This window comes from Tetranychus urticae, chromosome 2, assembly GCF_039701765.1.
Source record: "Tetranychus urticae isolate SD_2017Ah chromosome 2, NJAU_TeUrti_SD_1.0, whole genome shotgun sequence".
Taxonomy (NCBI): Eukaryota; Metazoa; Arthropoda; class Arachnida; order Trombidiformes; family Tetranychidae; genus Tetranychus; species Tetranychus urticae.
The window spans coordinates 5776388-5793800 of record NC_142959.1 but is presented as its reverse complement, the minus strand read 5'-3'; the positions used below and the strand labels follow the sequence as shown (position 1 = coordinate 5793800).

The window sequence follows — 17413 nt, the reverse complement described above, 5'->3', positions numbered from 1 at the left end:
CATTACTGTAAAGATGTAAAAAACAAACTGGCAATGTAATAAAGCAAATATCAGATGAGAGTAAACATTGGATTACATTTTGTCCTTTTCCTATTTACATTCAAATTGTTTTTAATTCACTTTTTCTCCCTGGTTTTGATGAAAAATTGAAACATGAGGTTGATCAGGATGATGATTGAAGATGAACAAGATTATAAAAGAGAACCAAGATTCGGTAAAAATGAATGAAATGCTGTAAAAATGAGAAAAAAACTGATGAAGAAAAGTATCTTGAAAATATCGATCTCAAGATTGAATCTTATTGCGATACAAGATAGACTGAGTCTGAGTAAAAGACTCAATAACTCACCAAGAAAAGCTTCAATCCAACTGTCTTATTATTATCCATTTAAAAGTGAATCAAGACAACATGGAATAATAATTGAAACAATTATCAGCACAAAATCGTCCAAAAATCACAATGATGGTTATTAGCATTTTATTTAGCTAAGTGAAACAACAAATTAAACTATTGCGTGCCTATCAACTTCAACAGTCAACATTGAAACATTTACCAACATTACCAAACATTTACGGTAACTTTTAGAGATTCAAAGTTCCCATGCAGTGCAAACAACTTGTATTTGTCTTGAGTTTTCACCTAAGAAATAACTCAGATAAGTTGCCATTTAATCACTGGGAATTAGCTTCAAAAACAATCAGTTGGTTGGTTTATTGTTAAGGAATCGCTTCTCTATGTCAGTATGTCTTCAGCCAGAGTTTATCATGGAGACTCTTCAGAGGATAATTTCGGTGAGTAATTTGTTTATTAAACTGATGCTAATGCTGATGTTTAATCCTATTCAATTAGGTGATACTACAACTTCATTAAAAGTGAAAAAGATCAACATTTTTCAAGTGCGAGCTCAAATTTTTCTTTAAGCTTCATTCAAGCCTAAGCTTAAGCTTTGCAGAGACTTTCAAGATTTTCATATCTCATGTATCTCATGGTTTTGTCCGATTGATTAAAAGCCAGACGAGTAAGATAATAATTAGTGCTGAGTTTTCACTAAAAATGAAGTTCTTGTAGCTTATTATTTGAATTTTGTCTTTACTTTTTTTCTAACAAGGGAAGTGCCTTTGCTGGTACGATCATTTTCAATTTTTTCAGGGCTTATATTGTAAAGGGCAAAAAATAATTAGACACGTATTTTTGCTTTCGTTTCGCTAGTGCGCGGTTATTGATATTTAAGCACTTTTAAGCGAGGATATTGCATTGTAATCTATTGGAGTTACTGAAAAATGATTTACAATTTTCATTATGAGATTTTCATTTTCTGCTTTTCATCTGTTTTATGTATTTTTCAGTGGCTGCAGTGCATTACTAAATGCTTTATCTTTAATAAAAAGTGCTTAAATATCAATAACCGCGCACTAGCGAAACAAAAGCAAAAATACGTGTCTAATTATTTTTTGCCCTCTACAATATAAGCCCTAAAAAAATTGAAAATGATCGTACCAGCAAAGGCACTTTCCTTGTAAAATCTTTTTCTTTTTATTTATCTCTTTGTTCATTGATCAGAATCATTTTGTATACTTCCTCCTCCACCTCCTGTTACACCTTCAGAGATGGGCTCTGTTAGCATTGACCACTACGATTTAGGACCAAGAAGACCATCAAGTCTCAATGGGATTCCTAAAAATTCAGATTCTTGTCATAATCAAGTTCACCAGCAACACCATTCAAAACAAAAACACCAATCCCAGCATCGTTTTTTTACTCGCCAAGCTCCTCGTCTTGATCGGAAACCAAGTATAATAGGTAATTAGAGTTAAATTTCTGCCTACTCTAATATCCTTAATCAATTGAGCTGTAAATGAAAATGCCAAATTGAATATTAGTTTCAATTATGATGAATTGCTCATGAAAACACTCACAAATGACTTGCATGCATAATAGCGTCATTATTCAACTCAACTCAGTCAATTGTCCCATTTTTATTAGATTAACAAAGGGAAGACATTTTGATTGATTAATCTGTTTTCAATTTTAATCGTCTCTTAATTCATCTTTAATTTTTTTACTGGTTAAATCAATTCTAATAAAATAATGGAAGAAGTTTGTCATTGAATTAGAAACCTTATTGACTTTTATTGATTTTTATTTTGCCCATCAAAAACTGTTTTCAGTATACTTTTCCCTTTATATTATATTGTAAAGTGTAAGTAAAACTAAATTGATTACTTGATTAAAGGTGAAACACACAAAGGCAAGTGAAGGTGAAAAACTTGCCTACCAAAAATTGAATTGGTTTCATTGATGAATTTGAGATTAAATTGTCGATGGCGAGACTTTTGATTGACTTGAAAAATTAAATAAAATGGACAATTCGTTGAAAGTATTATTGAACTTTGCAAAACAATGTTGTTAAATGTATTTTGAATCCGACGACTTGTCTAATCGATCACTTTGGTCTCGAGACCAAAGTGATCGTTTTGTTAAAGATGATCATCTTTAACAAAAGCAAATGAAAAAATATTCAAGATTTGAAAGATTGTTATTCATTTCTGAAGGGTCGACACTCCATTTAGCCTCTCTTCATTTACAGTTTGTAATTCAATGTTAACCCTTTATTGTTTTAACATTTCTTATTACTTCACCTTTTCCTTTTTGCTCAATATAAATATTGGTCCAGATGAAAAATTTATCAGATTTTTTCTCTTTTTCTTAATTGTGATTAAATGTTGTTTAAGGAGCTTCCTCGGAGGAAGAGTTTGAGGTTTGAACAGTTGTTAATGAAATGAAAGAAATGATGAGAGTATAAAGTGTTTTACCAAAAATAAAGTATAGAGGAATCGACATCAGTTTGTAGAGTGGGTTCGTGAAAGAGCCACAAGCGATTAGAATATCGAATGTATGCCGAGATCCAGGATGTAAGCCAAAGCTTTAAGCTTTGGGATAATCTATTTCAAGAGGAACACAGAATAAGAGGACAAACTTTGTTTATCGTTATAAAAAGATAGAAATCACTTTATTTTGAGAATAATTATTAAAAATTGTTTAAATAGAGGTTATCACAATAGAATTTCAAATCAGGGGTGAATATGTATCAAATTGAACAAAACAAAGGGAGTGTGAGTGTTGCGGAGATGGAAAAGACTAGAGATGGAAATAGTAATAACTGTAAGTTATAATAGTAACTTGGAGAAAACTGGAAAAACTGAAGTTGAAAGGGAAAAGGTGAAAGCTTATTATACTCATAGTTCGAGGAATAAGATTAGTAGTCGAGACCAGTTAGGTGTTGCTCCACGATTCGGTTCCAGACAGCAGATTCGTTTGAAGTATCTCCAGAAGCATCTTCATCTTTGTCTTTGTTCCTTTGATTCAGAAATATCTCTTTCATCTTCTCCTTATATACACTCCAAAATGTATTTGCACCAAAATTTTCATCAAAATATACATCGAACCAAACACCCCAAACTCGAATACCAGGGACTATAGCTGATGCATTCAATGGTTTGCCATGTCGTAGAACCCGACAAGATTTGTCTTTATTGAACTGAAAATTTATTTCAGCTTGATACAGGAAATTTGTTCCAAGCATTAACCTGTGCGGTAAATTATCGAACACGTAAATTTTCAAAGACATGCAGTTATTGTTGGGCAGTAATTTGATAAACATCTTGGTAAAACCATTTGCATTTGTTGATTCAGCTTCTCCACCAAGTCCAAGGAATTTTTCAGGATAAGGAAAGACCATGAGACCTAATTCTTTAGCGAGATCTGTCGCTATTAAATTTGTATCAGCACCAGAATCAAGGATTACATTGATAGGATCAATGTCAAGATCTTCAAATTTTAACTTGTAGGTCACAGCAGGCAATGGACTATCATCATTAGGTGATTTATTATCAGAGACAAAGCTTTTGGCTTTAGATCTATTCTGATTATAACTGTTTCTTTGAACTTGGTTCTGACCTCGGTATGAATTTCTTTGATAACTCTGCTTGTTGCCAAACCAATAAGAATCCTCAGTAAAAGTGGAAGTAATATTATGAGACATATTGGCCCTAGCTAGTTGAGGTATCGGGAATGATAAATAGTTTAAAGTTGAATCAGTCTACTTGTGATATGTTGGATAGCTTACTCAAGGATTAAGAATTGAAAATTCCGTTTGTTTAGAGTAATTATTTCAAATTGTTTTTAATATCAGTTATCAGATAAATCAGGGGTAAAGATAAAGGAAATTGTACAGAACAAAAGGAAGTATGGATAATACGGAGATGGAAAAGGCAAGAGACGAAGTAGCATGGAGAGAAAAACTAGAAAACTGACTTCTGCTGAAAAGGGAAAAGGAAATAGCTTATATCATAGAGTAGTATCATGGATAAAATCCTTAATTATCGATATTTTCTGATTGTAATGATCATCGATTAATAAGATACAAACATCGATGTTATTAATTTTCCTGAATCCCCTTTTACCATGCTATTCAATTTCGTTTGGTGTGATTTTCGTTCGTTTTTTGGCTCTTTTTCATTGCTTTAAACTATGCCTGGAACTTTTTCACTGAACATAGATTATTGATGATCATCGGCTTTGAATCGATTTGAAAAAAATTCTCGTCAATCGATAATCTGTAATTCGCACAATCGACCAACACTATCATAGAGTAGAGAAACGATTTTTCTCAATGTTAAAGTTGAAAGTTTAATAAATGGCTCTAATGGTTTATTGCAAAAATGAAGCAAAATTGGAGGGAAAATGTAAAATTTTTGAAGAAAAAGAAAAAATTTCAACATTTAAAAGATTGTTGTTCATTAAGGGATCGACACTCCATTTAGCCTCTTTTACAATTTGCAATTCAATGTCAACCCCTTATTAATAATCAAACAGTTTTTATTCTTGAATCTTCTCCTTTTTGCTCAATATAAATTAAAGAGTATAAATATTGGTTGAACTTTTTATCAGATTATGTTTTTCTCTCTTTCTAAATTGTCATTAGATATTGTTTGAGGAGCATATGCTCTCAAACTAGCGTTCATCATTTAATTTACTCAGCTTGAGATAAATCACTTGCTACTTGTGTTCATTGTATTTTGATTTACTTGTGTTCCGAAAATCCCAACTTGAATAAAATAAGTTAACCTTAACTTACTTGTTAGTGTGTTAGAGTTGGGTTTGTGGCAAAACATAGATGATAAGAATACCGATTAACATATCCGGAATAAAAATGATAACAACTTTACAGTCACCATAACTAGAGATCCACTTTTCGGAATGTTATCAAATTTTTCATGTGTGTTTTTGAAAGTATAAAGAAGTTAAATTCAAAAAATCAAAGCGATATTCTTACTAGAATTTAAAATATTGTAGTTTAAATAGAGGCAAGTTTCTAAAATTTGTGCCGACTATGAGAAAAATTAATGGACCATTTTGACCAACACTAGAGGGCGCTAGTCAAAAATGACCAAAAATTCAGTTAATTGTGCATAATTAAGCCATTCTAGAGAATTTGATGAGAGATTTATTGGCAAAATGTTTGCAGGAACTCAATGGTCAATATGCAAAAAAGATTTGGTTGGTAGGTTGAAAGCTAAGCTCAGAATTGTTTAGTGAATTAATGCTTCGAAATTAAAATAAAATGTCGGAATTAAAGTGATTAACACTGATTGTGAAGGGTAGAATGGGTTAATTCATTGGCTATTGTTAGTACTTTGAGCTACGAAAAAAATTGAATGTCTAAGATAAACGATTGTCAACATATCTGTGATTGAAATTCATTATCATTTTTATTCCGGATATGTTATGTACCGAGACCGTGGATTGAAACCGAAGCTTTAAAGTTTGGGAAAATGCATTTCACAAAGAGCGTATATTGCACTAACGACACAGAATAAGAGATCACACATTGTTTATCGTTAAAAAATCATTTTATTTGCAGAATAATTATTTCAAATTGTTTCAAGTAGAATCTCAGTCCCAATCAATTGAGACAGCGTTCTGTTTCGAATCCCAGTCATTCGTTTCCCAGTCCGAGTCGCTTGAAACATCTTCAAAAGTAGAGGGCTTTGGCTTCCTTTCATCTTTGTCTTTAATCCTTTGATTCAACCAAATCTCTTTCATCTTCTCTTTGCCTTTATTTGGACCGAAAAAATTATCAAAATATTCTTCAAACAAATTTTCCCAAAGTGCAATACCAGGGACTCTAGCTGTTGCGATCAATGGCTGGCCATATCTCAGAATATGACAAGATTTGTCTTCATTGAATTGAAGGTTTATTTCAGCCCGAAAAAGGAAGTTCTTTCCAAGAATTAGCCTGTGCGGTAAATTATCGTAGACGTAAATTAGTAAACATATTTCTTTATGGTGTGGCTTTACTCTGATGAACATCTTGGTAAACCCAATTGCGTTTGTTGGTTTAGCTTCTCCACCAAGTCCAACCAATGCTAAAGGATAACGGCAAATCAAAAGACCTAATTCATCAGCGAGATCTTCTGTCATTAAAGTTGTTTCAATGCCAGAATCAAACATTACAGTGATAGGATCAATGTCAACATCTTCAAATCTTAACTTGTAGGTCACATCAGGGAACGGGCTATCACCATTTGATGGTTTATCATCATATCCGAGACCTTGGGTTTCAGATCTAGCTAGATGATTGCTATCTAATTGACCACAATGCTGATCTTGGTTTGAATTTCTTTGATAACTCTGATTATTGCTTCCTTGATAATTATTCCGATTCCTTAAGCGGAATCCGCTATCAAACAAATCAGAATCATCAGTATTTTTAATAAGAATAAGATTAGACAGATTAGCCATAGCTAGTTGAGGTAATACAAAGGAATGATAAATAATACAAAGTTGAATTAGAGTCAGTTATTTGTGATTTATTGATAGCTTTTTCAAAGCCTTGAAAATCTGAAGCGTTGTTGAGAGTAATTGTTTCCAATGGTTTTAAATATATGTTATTAATATAAATAACACCAGAATTTCCAATCAGGGTAAAGATATATGAAATTATCCAAAACAAAGGAAGTATGGTATTGCGGCGATGGAGAAGACCAAAAAGAAATGTTGACTGCAAATCAGAGATTTGTAGATAGAACTGTGGAAAATGGTTTCTGCGGAAAAAAGAAAAGGAAATAGCTTTTAGTCAAAGATTAGCGAAAAGATGTCTCTTAATGTTAAAGTTGAAAGTTTAATAAACGGCTCTAATGAGAGCGTTAATTGCAAAAATGAAGCAAAATTGGAGTGAAAATAAAAAACGTTGAAAAAAAGAAAAGAACATTCAGGATTGAAAAGATTATTCATTTCTAAGGGGTCGATACACCATTTAGCCGCTCTTCATTTACAGTTTGTAATTCAATGTCAACCCCCTTAGTTTAATCTAAAATTTTAAATTTTAAATTTCTTATTCGTTTACCTCTTTTTGCTCATTATAAATATCGGTCAATTTGAACAATCTATCAAATTAACTTGCAAATTCTTAATTGATTCAGTAGCGCATGATCTCTAACTAGTGTTCATCAATTACTCTACATAAAATTACTTGTGTATTTTTTTGATTCAACAAATTTAATGTTATGAAACGTTTTAGTTGCTGTTCAAGGCAATCAAGGCAAGGTTTTTGTCAATCAAATAAAGTGAGTTCAAGTTGATTTAGTTACCTCTTGTTTGGTTTGATACAAATGGTTTGATTATTAATTACAATTAATCCAATTTTGGTTCATCTCTTGGATGATTTATATTTACTTGTTTGCTGTCTTGGTTCACTCTTGTCAGTTGATTGAGAGACCAAAGGAATTGATTGGTTCTATTATTATTGTTATTAATACCATTTAGATTCAAGAGTTGGGATCTTTTTGCGTGTTTCAATGTTGTTACTCCAAAGTTATCATAATTGCTGATTGTAACAAATATTTTAACAAGTATTGCACCAAACGTTGCACAAGAATTGTATCAACCATTGGGTCCAGTATAACCTCAAGATTAATGATGGTTAGGGATTGATTAACTGGTTAACAGGGTGAAAATGAGCTGTACAATAAAGACTTTAGTTTCAGAGATTATCTGTGTTCATTTGATTAACATGAACACACAGTTAACATTGAAGATTGATGAAAATGAGATGAAACTTTTCCCAAAGCAGAATAACCAGAGCAATCATAACCAGGGAAAACTAGTCTAACAATCAAAGTTAAACATTTGGGTTTGACTTTTTGCCTTCTCTTTTTATCAGCAAATTGATCCAATTAATATGGAAACATGGAATTTTTAGCTTCTTCATTTAAAACAAATAGGAGAAAACATTGTTGAACTTTTCCTCTGATTTGGCCAAATAAATACAATAATAGCTCCAAATTGATCAATACCATTGTGTACCACTGAAATTAGTATCAGCTTAAAAAGTAAAGTATAAATCCTTGCGTTGATCATTATTATCTAACAATGACAAACGTCAAAAAAGACAACAGCCTAGAGGAGTCTCTTGGCTTCCTAAATTGAATCTTTCAAGTCAATCTCAAGATGTTAATGGTATTAATATACTTGAAGCAGCTTCTTCTCCACAAGCCTTTGATTATCGTCCAATACAGGGTTTCCCATTTTCCCTTCGACTTCCTAATATGACCAGAATGAAGAAAAAACCTCCTTCCATTGACCAACAGGATAAAAATAAAGTTGTTATAATACAAGAGTCAAACACTAAATGTTGATCTTGAACTGGACCATTGTCATGTAAGAGATCCATTAAAATAATAACCTTTTACCATCACCATTTTAAACCAATTCAATTTAAAGCACAGCTTTAATCATAATACGATAGCACAATTTAACACAAAATATAATTTATAAAAAGAAGACAAAAATTACAATCTTTTAACCAATTAAATTAAATAAGATCAAAAAACAGTCGATAAAAACGTTATGATTCAAAGAAACAAAAGCTTTATCTTTTGGTAAGATGAAACAAAAAAAAGCTAAATGGTAATGGCGCTCAATTGAAAAATGGGTAAAACCAGAAATGAAATAAAAATTTTCCAACAATTGAAGCTTCATTTTATCTTTATTTTATTTTATTATTACATTATTACCTTTGTTTTTATACCATGACCCTGTTGTGAACTTATTGTGATATCAATAATATTGATAATCTCATTTTCCGTTTCTAATAACCATCCAACAATCTTAGGTTGAACCCAGAATTTCCGTTTCTTTTTTCTTTCCATCATTGAGAGTAATAATTTTTTCTTGCCTCAACATCGACTTCTCTGAATCATTAAATTGATGATAATCTTCACTTCTCTGTCTTCCAAGTAATACATTAATAACAATGTTAACTCACCATGTTGATGTCAATGTGAATTATAACCTGGTTTAATGGTGACCAATTTAAATTGCTTCTAGAGCAATCTTTTAATTGAAAAGCAGCCCAACAAGATGAGCCAATGAATCAATCTTATCTATTAAATTTCTCGACAAAATATTCATTATTTACAGGCTTTTCATCAACTCAGAGTAAACAGTTGATAATATTACATTCCCTGAGAGTATTTTTCATCTTGACTCAACCTTTTTCCTCTTATTCATCAATAACACCAAGTCAGACAAAAAAATAACATTCATTTCATATTTCATATTTTTTGCCTCTTCTTCCTCTTCATCTTCTCTTCGGACATTTTGATATATAATATATTATTTCAAGATGAGCAAAAAAAGTGAGTTTAGATGTTCAGTTAAGATGAAAAAAATCAACTTTTAAGAGGTAAAAAGAGACGTGAAAATGTTTCAAGTTGAATGCTTATTCTATAAGAATTGGTTCAAGATGGAAAAAAAATTATTCTGTTAACTGTTTTTATCTCTTTTTTGCCTTCAGATTTCAGTCTTCAAGTAACTCAGTTATCAATATATCTGTTTCAATCCAACTTTTTGTGCGTTGAATCAACTTATCAAAAGCCTTAAAAAAGTGTTATCTATTAATAGCTTAAGAGCAAATGATTTATTATTAAAAAAACTGCATTCAGGCAACAATTTATTGAATCAATTTGGGTTTTAGTTTTCGTTAAATGTATCTTCAACTTTGGAATCTTTCATGGAATTATTAACATTGAAAAGATTTGAATAAATCTAAAAGATTATCATTATGATTGGTGTTAAAATATTTCAACAGTCCCTTAACCTTTTATTACGCTCTTGAAATGTTTTAAGTGGAAGCAGCAAAAAAGTGTTCTTTTTTTGTTTGAGCTCGATTGAGCTTCATTCTGATGAAAGATTTCTTGAATAGAGACTTTACTTTAGAGTTTTCTCCTTTTTAGTTGGCTCCATGATTAGCTTGAAACGATTGGAAAAGAAAATGATGAAGATTAATCATGAATTTGATAGTGAAAGTGAATTGTTGTTGTTTTTTCCTCCGATTTATTTGCCTCTCGTTACTGCACTTAATTTGACGAGGAAAAGGTTTTATCCGAGAGATTGTATGGAAAGGATCAAAATGGATTAATAAAAGCAAAATTAGCTCAATTAGTAATTAGCTAAATGACGACATTAAATTGAAACATGAATAAGTAATGATGCTGATATTCATGATATTAACGGTTCTTGGATGATAATCATTTTCATCATGTTCATCTTTGTCTTTTTTACTTTCTAGTTGTGAATGAAAAATGATCAGAAAAAAGATGGTTCATGTTGATGGTGATAATGATGAAACAGTAAGACAAAAAAATTACTTTGACTGAAGATGATTCAGTCAAGATTGATGGTCAAATCTCATGAGCATCGTTTTTTATGTTGGGCTTTTATACGTGTTCCTCTATGTGTGATTGTCATTGAACAGTGAAGTATTAACTCATGGAAAAAATGGTTGATTCATGATGTAATGATGATGAGAAGAAGACAGGGAAGGAAAAGGAAATGCTGAGTTTCTGGTGATGGGCGAGTTCCCTTGTATCCTTATACCTTTTTTGTTCCAATGTCATGATCAGGATCTTGAATGGCTGTGATTGTGGATATAAGAAAAAAAAGTGGAGGAAGAAAGGAAAATAGTATTAATATCATAAATGAGGTATTAGTATGGTGTATAATTGATTGACTTACATGTTTAGGTTGACGAGATTAGGTGTTAAGATGTGAGCAAATCATCAAGAGTTAAATAACAAACCTAAACAAAAACAAGGGCAAAAATGAAATCTAAAATTTGAACTTACGCTTAAATTCTGATCTATTACTATTTCTTAGAGTTAATACTTACTTAATACCTACTTTGTTAAAAGTTGTTTGTGTTGTACCAGTAAAAGGATCCATCCAACTCAAGCAAAATGTGTATGAAAAATTTCGATCCACTTGAAACTCTTCAACTGCAAGGTTTCAAACGATTTTTTCATCTTGTTTTTTTGTCTGTTTTTATTATAGTTATAAGTTGAAACATAGTTTTGTTAGCAACTAAAACAAGTTGTAAAATTTCAGTTTAAATAAAGTGGTACAGAAAAGTTCAACATCAGAAAGATAAGTCAAAATGTGAATTTTATTTTATATTAACACAAGATCAAGAAACAATGAATTTAAACTAGTGTTGGGTTATGATCAATCGTAAATCGATTTAAATCGACAATCGGCTCCTCTGTTTCAGATCGATCAAGAAAATGAAGAGATCGATTTAACCAGGAATGGCTACTTTAGAATCCTTTGATTAATCAAAAGGCAATAGTTGTTTAATTTTTTGATTTCGACGATTTAAAGATCAGAAGATCTAACCTTTTCTGAAATCACAAAATCTAGCATTGAAATATCTAACTATGCAAGCCCCTTCAGTACCGTGTGAACGCTTATTTTCAAAAATTGGATTAATAATCACTGAGCAACGGAACGGATTGAAGCCTAAAAATGTTGAATTGCTATCTTTTCTTGACTCATTGCCTGATATTTACATTTAAACTCGTCTTTTCTTATACTTTGTCAATTTAATAAACTTACGATCGGACAGTCGATGAAATCGATAAAATCGATGACATCGACAAAATCGATTTATCTTTTTTCTATGACCAAGAAAATCGATCAGACTTGAATTGCTTGATCGGCCAACACTAATTTAAACACCTGATTACGGCTTTCAATTTTTACGCGCCAATTGTGAAACTAGGCGGAGCAAGCTGGATATTATTGTTTTCATTTGGATTGAATCGATTTATTTATATGGTTTTATAATCAATAATTCTGAATTAAATTGAATCTGTTTATTATTTTCATTTACAAATTTTTTACATCTTTTTACTTGCAGTTAATGTGACTGAAAATCCAGCGTTCTGTACACAATTTTTAACGGCGTTCTCGGTCTTCTTATTGATAACATCATTACCATTTTCATTATTTTTTTGTATAAAGGTGAGTCTTACATGTTCCTTTTATGCTATCCAATTTAAACCCTTTGGTTGATACTGATCAAAGAATGCAGAAATTCTTTCTCTTTCTCCTTCTATCTCCACTATTATTAGACTTGAGCTATTATTGTTGCTCAACACTGTATAATATTACATAGAATCAAGAAGAATCAGTTTAGTTTCATTATTTTCCTCTATGTGAATTTTGCGTTATTTTTAGAGATCCATATCTGCATACATGATTATCATGTGTCAAACCAAAAACAGCTTGATCTAATTATCAATTTTGTTTTCATTTTCAGGTTGTTCAAGAATATGAAAGAGCTGTCATTTTTAGATTGGGTCGTTTGGTTTCTGGTGGAGCTAGAGGACCAGGAATATTTTTCATAATTCCTTGTATCGATACTTATTCAAAGGTTGATTTACGTACAGTTTCATTTGATGTTCCACCCCAAGAAGTAAGTGTTAGATTGCGAGTTTGTTTATTGTTAATTTATTTATCTTTTTGTAAATTATCATATAGATTTTGTCAAAGGATTCAGTTACGGTTGCTGTTGACGCAGTCGTCTACTTTCGTATAAGCAATGCTATTGCCTCAGTCTCTAATGTTGAAGATTACGCTCGATCAACTCGATTATTAGCAGCCACTACATTGAGAAATGTTCTTGGGACCAAAAATTTGTCTGAAATTTTGTCTGAACGGGAATCAATAAGCCATATGATACAATCAAGTTTAGATGAAGCCACAGACTCTTGGGGCGTTAAAGTGGAAAGAGTTGAAGTGTAAGTAACAAGTTTGATGTTAAACTCAAAGTTTAATTGTTGATGTAATTAGTAATAAGATTATTTTATAAACCCTTTTACAGGAAAGATGCTCGATTGCCGTTTCAATTACAAAGAGCTATGGCTGCTGAAGCAGAGGCCACTAGGGAAGCCAGAGCAAAGGTTTGTTTTGCTTAAGAAACTTAAAGAAAATATTCTTCTTTAGTTACTTATCTTGCTGGTTTCATGTAATAATCTATCTAATCATGTTTCTTATTGAATTTGATTACTTTAATATGATTAGGTGATTGCTGCTGAGGGTGAACAACGGGCTTCCCGAGCATTAAAAGAAGCCGCTGAAGTTATTATGGCATCACCTGCGGCTCTACAATTAAGATACTTACAAACGTTGAGTTCAATAGCGGCTGAAAAAAATTCAACAATAGTTTTTCCAGTTCCAATGGAGTTATTCAGAGGATTTACTGTTGGTTCTGTTACAAATGAAATATAATATAAATAAAAATCTAAATGGCTTTGCCAATTTGTTAATCGTTGAATAAATTGAAATAAAATAAACACATTGAAACTCTTAAATTTCACACCTTGTGCAATTTGTTCTATTATTGAACGACAAGATCATTAAAAGGTTTGATATATTAAAGCCTATTATTAAAGCAAAGGAAAAATGTTTCACAAATAAATTCAAAAATTGAAAATCCAATAGCCTTAAGGTAAAACAAAATCAAAACAGAATGCATATTCACTCACTTTTAGATGATAAAGGCTTATGAACATAAGCTGCTTCAAATAAAGCCAAATGGATTTTCCGTAACACTCAATCATTCCAAGAAATAGTAGCATTTGGGGTGAAACATGAAAGCTGATTATCAGTAACTAATCACAATCATCTGACATCGGAAAAATTTAGCGCGCAGTAGTTTTAGAGAATATCACTAGATGGCAGTAGAAACTTTACTGACTTGAATGTAAACAAATCGGGATAAAATTTTAGCAATTTTCTTGTCTATCCGTGTTGGAGTTTTAAAATTAAATTGGATTTTGATTATTGTTTCGATTACTTTGGTTATAAAATAAATCAATAGAAATTCTGTGATGCCTCCAAAGTAAGTTTAAATGTGAAATAATTCAATTTGTTAATAATTGTCGATCTAATGATGTTAATTTTTTTTGTACCAGGCGGTATTTTGAGGATGAAAGGAGCGCCAAACCAGGGTCCATAAGTGAAGAATTAAGAGCTGCAATTGATCTTCATCCTGATAAATTACCTATCTGGATTTATAAAATGAGGGTTCTTGGTTATCCTCCTGGGTGGCTTCATCAGGCTGACATCAGCAATTCATCATTACAATTATTTGATGATAGCAGTCAAGCTCGGTCAAGTACTTCAAAAGGTTTGTTTATTTTGTCGGAATTGGGAACCATTTTAACTCATCTCTTTCTTTCTCGTACTGCAGTGGAAGAAGCAGCAGCCTTTAACCCAGAATGCTTTGTCGAATTTCCTGGTTTCAATGCTCCCCTACCTGAAGGAGTAGAAGATGTAAGTAACTAGAATATAGTATATTTGATTGTTTTACCCTGTTCTCATACAAATCTATTTTTATCTTGTCCAGCATTGTGAATTTTTAGGAATGCCTCCTATGCAAGTTTGGCAACAGCTGAATTATGTCAAGCAAACTATCCCACCACCTAAGCCTGTCCCATACAAGCGAATTAAATTATCATTAAGAAATGATTCAGGTAAGTTCTTGAATAGAAAATGATATTCTAAATTAATTAAACAATATGTTTTTCTTTTACAGAAGAAAAGACGCCTAAGAAGAATACTTCTCAGATAGAAGATGAAGACGAAGATGATGAAATTCAAATTATTGAGCCCTCCAATGATAAAGAGAATACACACTCGGATAAAGAAGAGGAAGAAGAACGAGAAGAAGGAGAAGCTAGTGATAGTGATGATGACGTCATCGCCATTAGTGTTGTTTCAGGCTCTTCAAAAAAGAAGCAAAAATCTAAATCAAAATTAACAACCACCATAGAAAAGATTTCTGATGGATCCCAAAGTACAAATTTAAGCCAGTCCTCAATCGACGAATCTTTTAATAATACAAATATTAATGTACCGTCATCGAGACAATCCAGAGCAATAGAAAAGGATAGTGCAAAAGATAATGGATTAGATAGTGAACAGGAAAGTTTTGCTGAAAGTGAACAGCAATCTTTTAAAGAAAAGTCATCTAACACTTCACTGTGTAAATCACCCTCAGTCAAGTTAATCGGACTTGGAAGTCCACTCCCTGCCAATATAGACAGTAAAAAGCCGCCATTAGAAAAATTCGCTGTCGGAATGGGTGAATTAATTTATTTTGAAAACCTACCAACATCAACAGGAGTTTTTGATAAGATGAGAAACGTCATCTGCAAAGTGCGCAAAAAGCTCTCTGAATGAATTAAAAGTGGGCCAACAATAATTTTATATCATTTCCTCAACTTTTTACAAAATTGTATTATAATTCATCTCATTGGCAAAATTTCTCTATCTTTTTTAAAGTATCATCATCTACTTTTTGTAAAAAAATCTGCATTTATGTACGGCATAGTTTATGTCTGCTAAAAAGATTCAAAAGTCAAATTAAGTAATTTATTTACGCATATGTATATTTAAATATGTATGAGACAGTTGATCCAATTGACTACATATTCGATTCAAAAAAATGATGGAACTAGTGACCAGTTAATTGAGATATCTCATTGGAATTAACGAACTAATAATTTTAATATATTTACAAAAGTTGACTTTAAGCCTGAGACTGTTGTACGAATGGATTAACTGACATATTTGGTGATGGTTGATTCATGACTGTAAAACAAGAAAAAGCAAAATGATAAGATGAATGATTAGAAAACAGTAAAAATCCAACTATTGATAAAATAAAAATAAAAATTACCTTGTGGGGCAAATGCAGAAGCTGAATATCTTCCCATTAATATGGCTACACCTTCGATTAAAGCTAATAAAGTTCCTCCGATTACAGCAGATCCTAACATTGTCATGGTACCACCTAGAAAACAAAATAAAATAAAAAATAAGAAAAAATGTATTAGAAAATTTACCAAGTAAACAGAAGAGAACTGCATCAACTGCGGCATTATAATTTTAACAGTTATCAAATTATGATACTTACTACGCACTGCGAGGATACCTCCAGTAGCTGCTCCACTGATAATTGAATTCCATGGATCTTCTTTCTTCCTAATTTGAATTAATGCACAATCTATTGTGGAAAAAGTGCCTCCCCAAACGGCAAAACTACCTCCTATCATTGGTGCTCTCTGTCTGATTGCTGACCAACTTCCATAAAATCTACGTGAGATTCCCTAGAATTAAAAGGAAAAAAAGTAAACAATGAGAAAATTTGATTCGTAACAAATTAAAAATGAAAGCGCAATAATAATCAGACAGAAAAAAAAATTTCTCAAGGTGAAAACAAGCATGGTTGAAGCACTTGTCATTGTAGATTTAATACTTACGGACGGAGCATTTCTAAAACCTTTGATTCCTTGAAAAACACTCCCTCCAATAGTTCCCATAGCAAAAGCACCTCCACAATCGTCAACAATTCGCCATGGACTGAATAAAGATGTTTAAAATGAACATGATTAGCCAGATGTCAATATAAAAGTTGAGATAGAAAACAAACAACCGGGACACTTACCAAGGCTCTCTGGTATATTCAGCCATTATATCTAAAATGAGTCAAATTTAACAGAAGCGGATAATTTAATTGTAACTGTAACTATTGAATGAAAAATTGTCACAATATTCAAATTAATTAAAATTAACAATTAGTTTAATTTAACAAGTACAAGTAACCTTGATGATGCAAGTTAAAAAACTCGTGCATGAAAATTAAAAACCGTATGTTGTATATTCAATAAATCCCCTAGATGGCAGTAAATGTAACTAGCGTGGGAAATTTGAAATGAAATTGAATAACAAATAACAATTGAATCTTAAAAAACAAGTGAAAGTTACTTTCATTATAACTAAACATAACAAAGAGTTCATTTTCGTAAACAATTTTATTTCGAGCAATTTTATTTCAAATGCTGTACAGCAGGTCACTTCTGTCACAGGCGGTTTTGACAAGAATTGAACCCAAAGTAGCTGAATATTGATTTGTCCTTGCTAAAGAGATTTGCTCAAATTAACCTAAATCGATAAAAAATGAAACTTTCTTTATCTTGATTCTATTAATGAATGCTTAACTTA

The 17413-nt window shown here is 31.7% G+C and overlaps 4 protein-coding genes and 1 long non-coding RNA gene across 5 annotated transcripts; 2 read left to right on the top strand and 3 right to left on the bottom strand.

Moving 5' to 3' along the window:
• The first annotated feature begins 330 nt into the window (after positions 1-330).
• On the top strand, positions 331-13716 carry LOC107366328 (stomatin-4-like). The gene is made up of 7 exons (XM_089267773.1): positions 331-792; positions 1562-1801; positions 12261-12364; positions 12663-12818; positions 12884-13143; positions 13227-13305; positions 13427-13716. Exons 1-7 carry the CDS (start codon positions 744-746, stop codon positions 13631-13633), a joined length of 1095 nt encoding a protein of 364 aa, XP_089123899.1. The 5' UTR covers positions 331-743; the 3' UTR covers positions 13634-13716.
• Positions 5895-8921, bottom strand: LOC149093747 (uncharacterized). The gene is made up of 2 exons (XM_089267777.1): positions 7654-8921; positions 5895-7107 (listed from the first exon to the last, which is right to left on the bottom strand). Exon 2 carries the CDS (start codon positions 6803-6805, stop codon positions 5957-5959), a length of 849 nt encoding a protein of 282 aa, XP_089123903.1. The 5' UTR covers positions 6806-7107; positions 7654-8921; the 3' UTR covers positions 5895-5956.
• On the bottom strand, positions 9969-11531 carry LOC112539307 (uncharacterized). The gene is made up of 3 exons (XR_016198836.1): positions 11235-11531; positions 11081-11144; positions 9969-10980 (listed from the first exon to the last, which is right to left on the bottom strand). It is a non-coding gene; the product is annotated as an uncharacterized LOC112539307 (long non-coding RNA).
• Positions 13717-14142: 426 nt separating the features above from the next.
• LOC107366563 (uncharacterized) lies at positions 14143-16101 on the top strand. The gene is made up of 5 exons (XM_015934193.3): positions 14143-14246; positions 14320-14534; positions 14598-14680; positions 14754-14880; positions 14943-16101. Exons 1-5 carry the CDS (start codon positions 14236-14238, stop codon positions 15587-15589), a joined length of 1083 nt encoding a protein of 360 aa, XP_015789679.1. The 5' UTR covers positions 14143-14235; the 3' UTR covers positions 15590-16101.
• On the bottom strand, positions 15760-17035 carry Tim17b (Translocase of the inner mitochondrial membrane 17b). Its single transcript, XM_015934194.3, has 5 exons — positions 16857-17035; positions 16672-16771; positions 16326-16518; positions 16089-16202; positions 15760-16000 (listed from the first exon to the last, which is right to left on the bottom strand). The coding sequence occupies exons 1-5, from the start codon at positions 16880-16882 to the stop codon at positions 15939-15941; spliced, it is 495 nt and encodes a 164-aa protein (XP_015789680.1). The 5' UTR covers positions 16883-17035; the 3' UTR covers positions 15760-15938.
• Between the last annotated feature and the right edge of the window lie 378 nt (positions 17036-17413).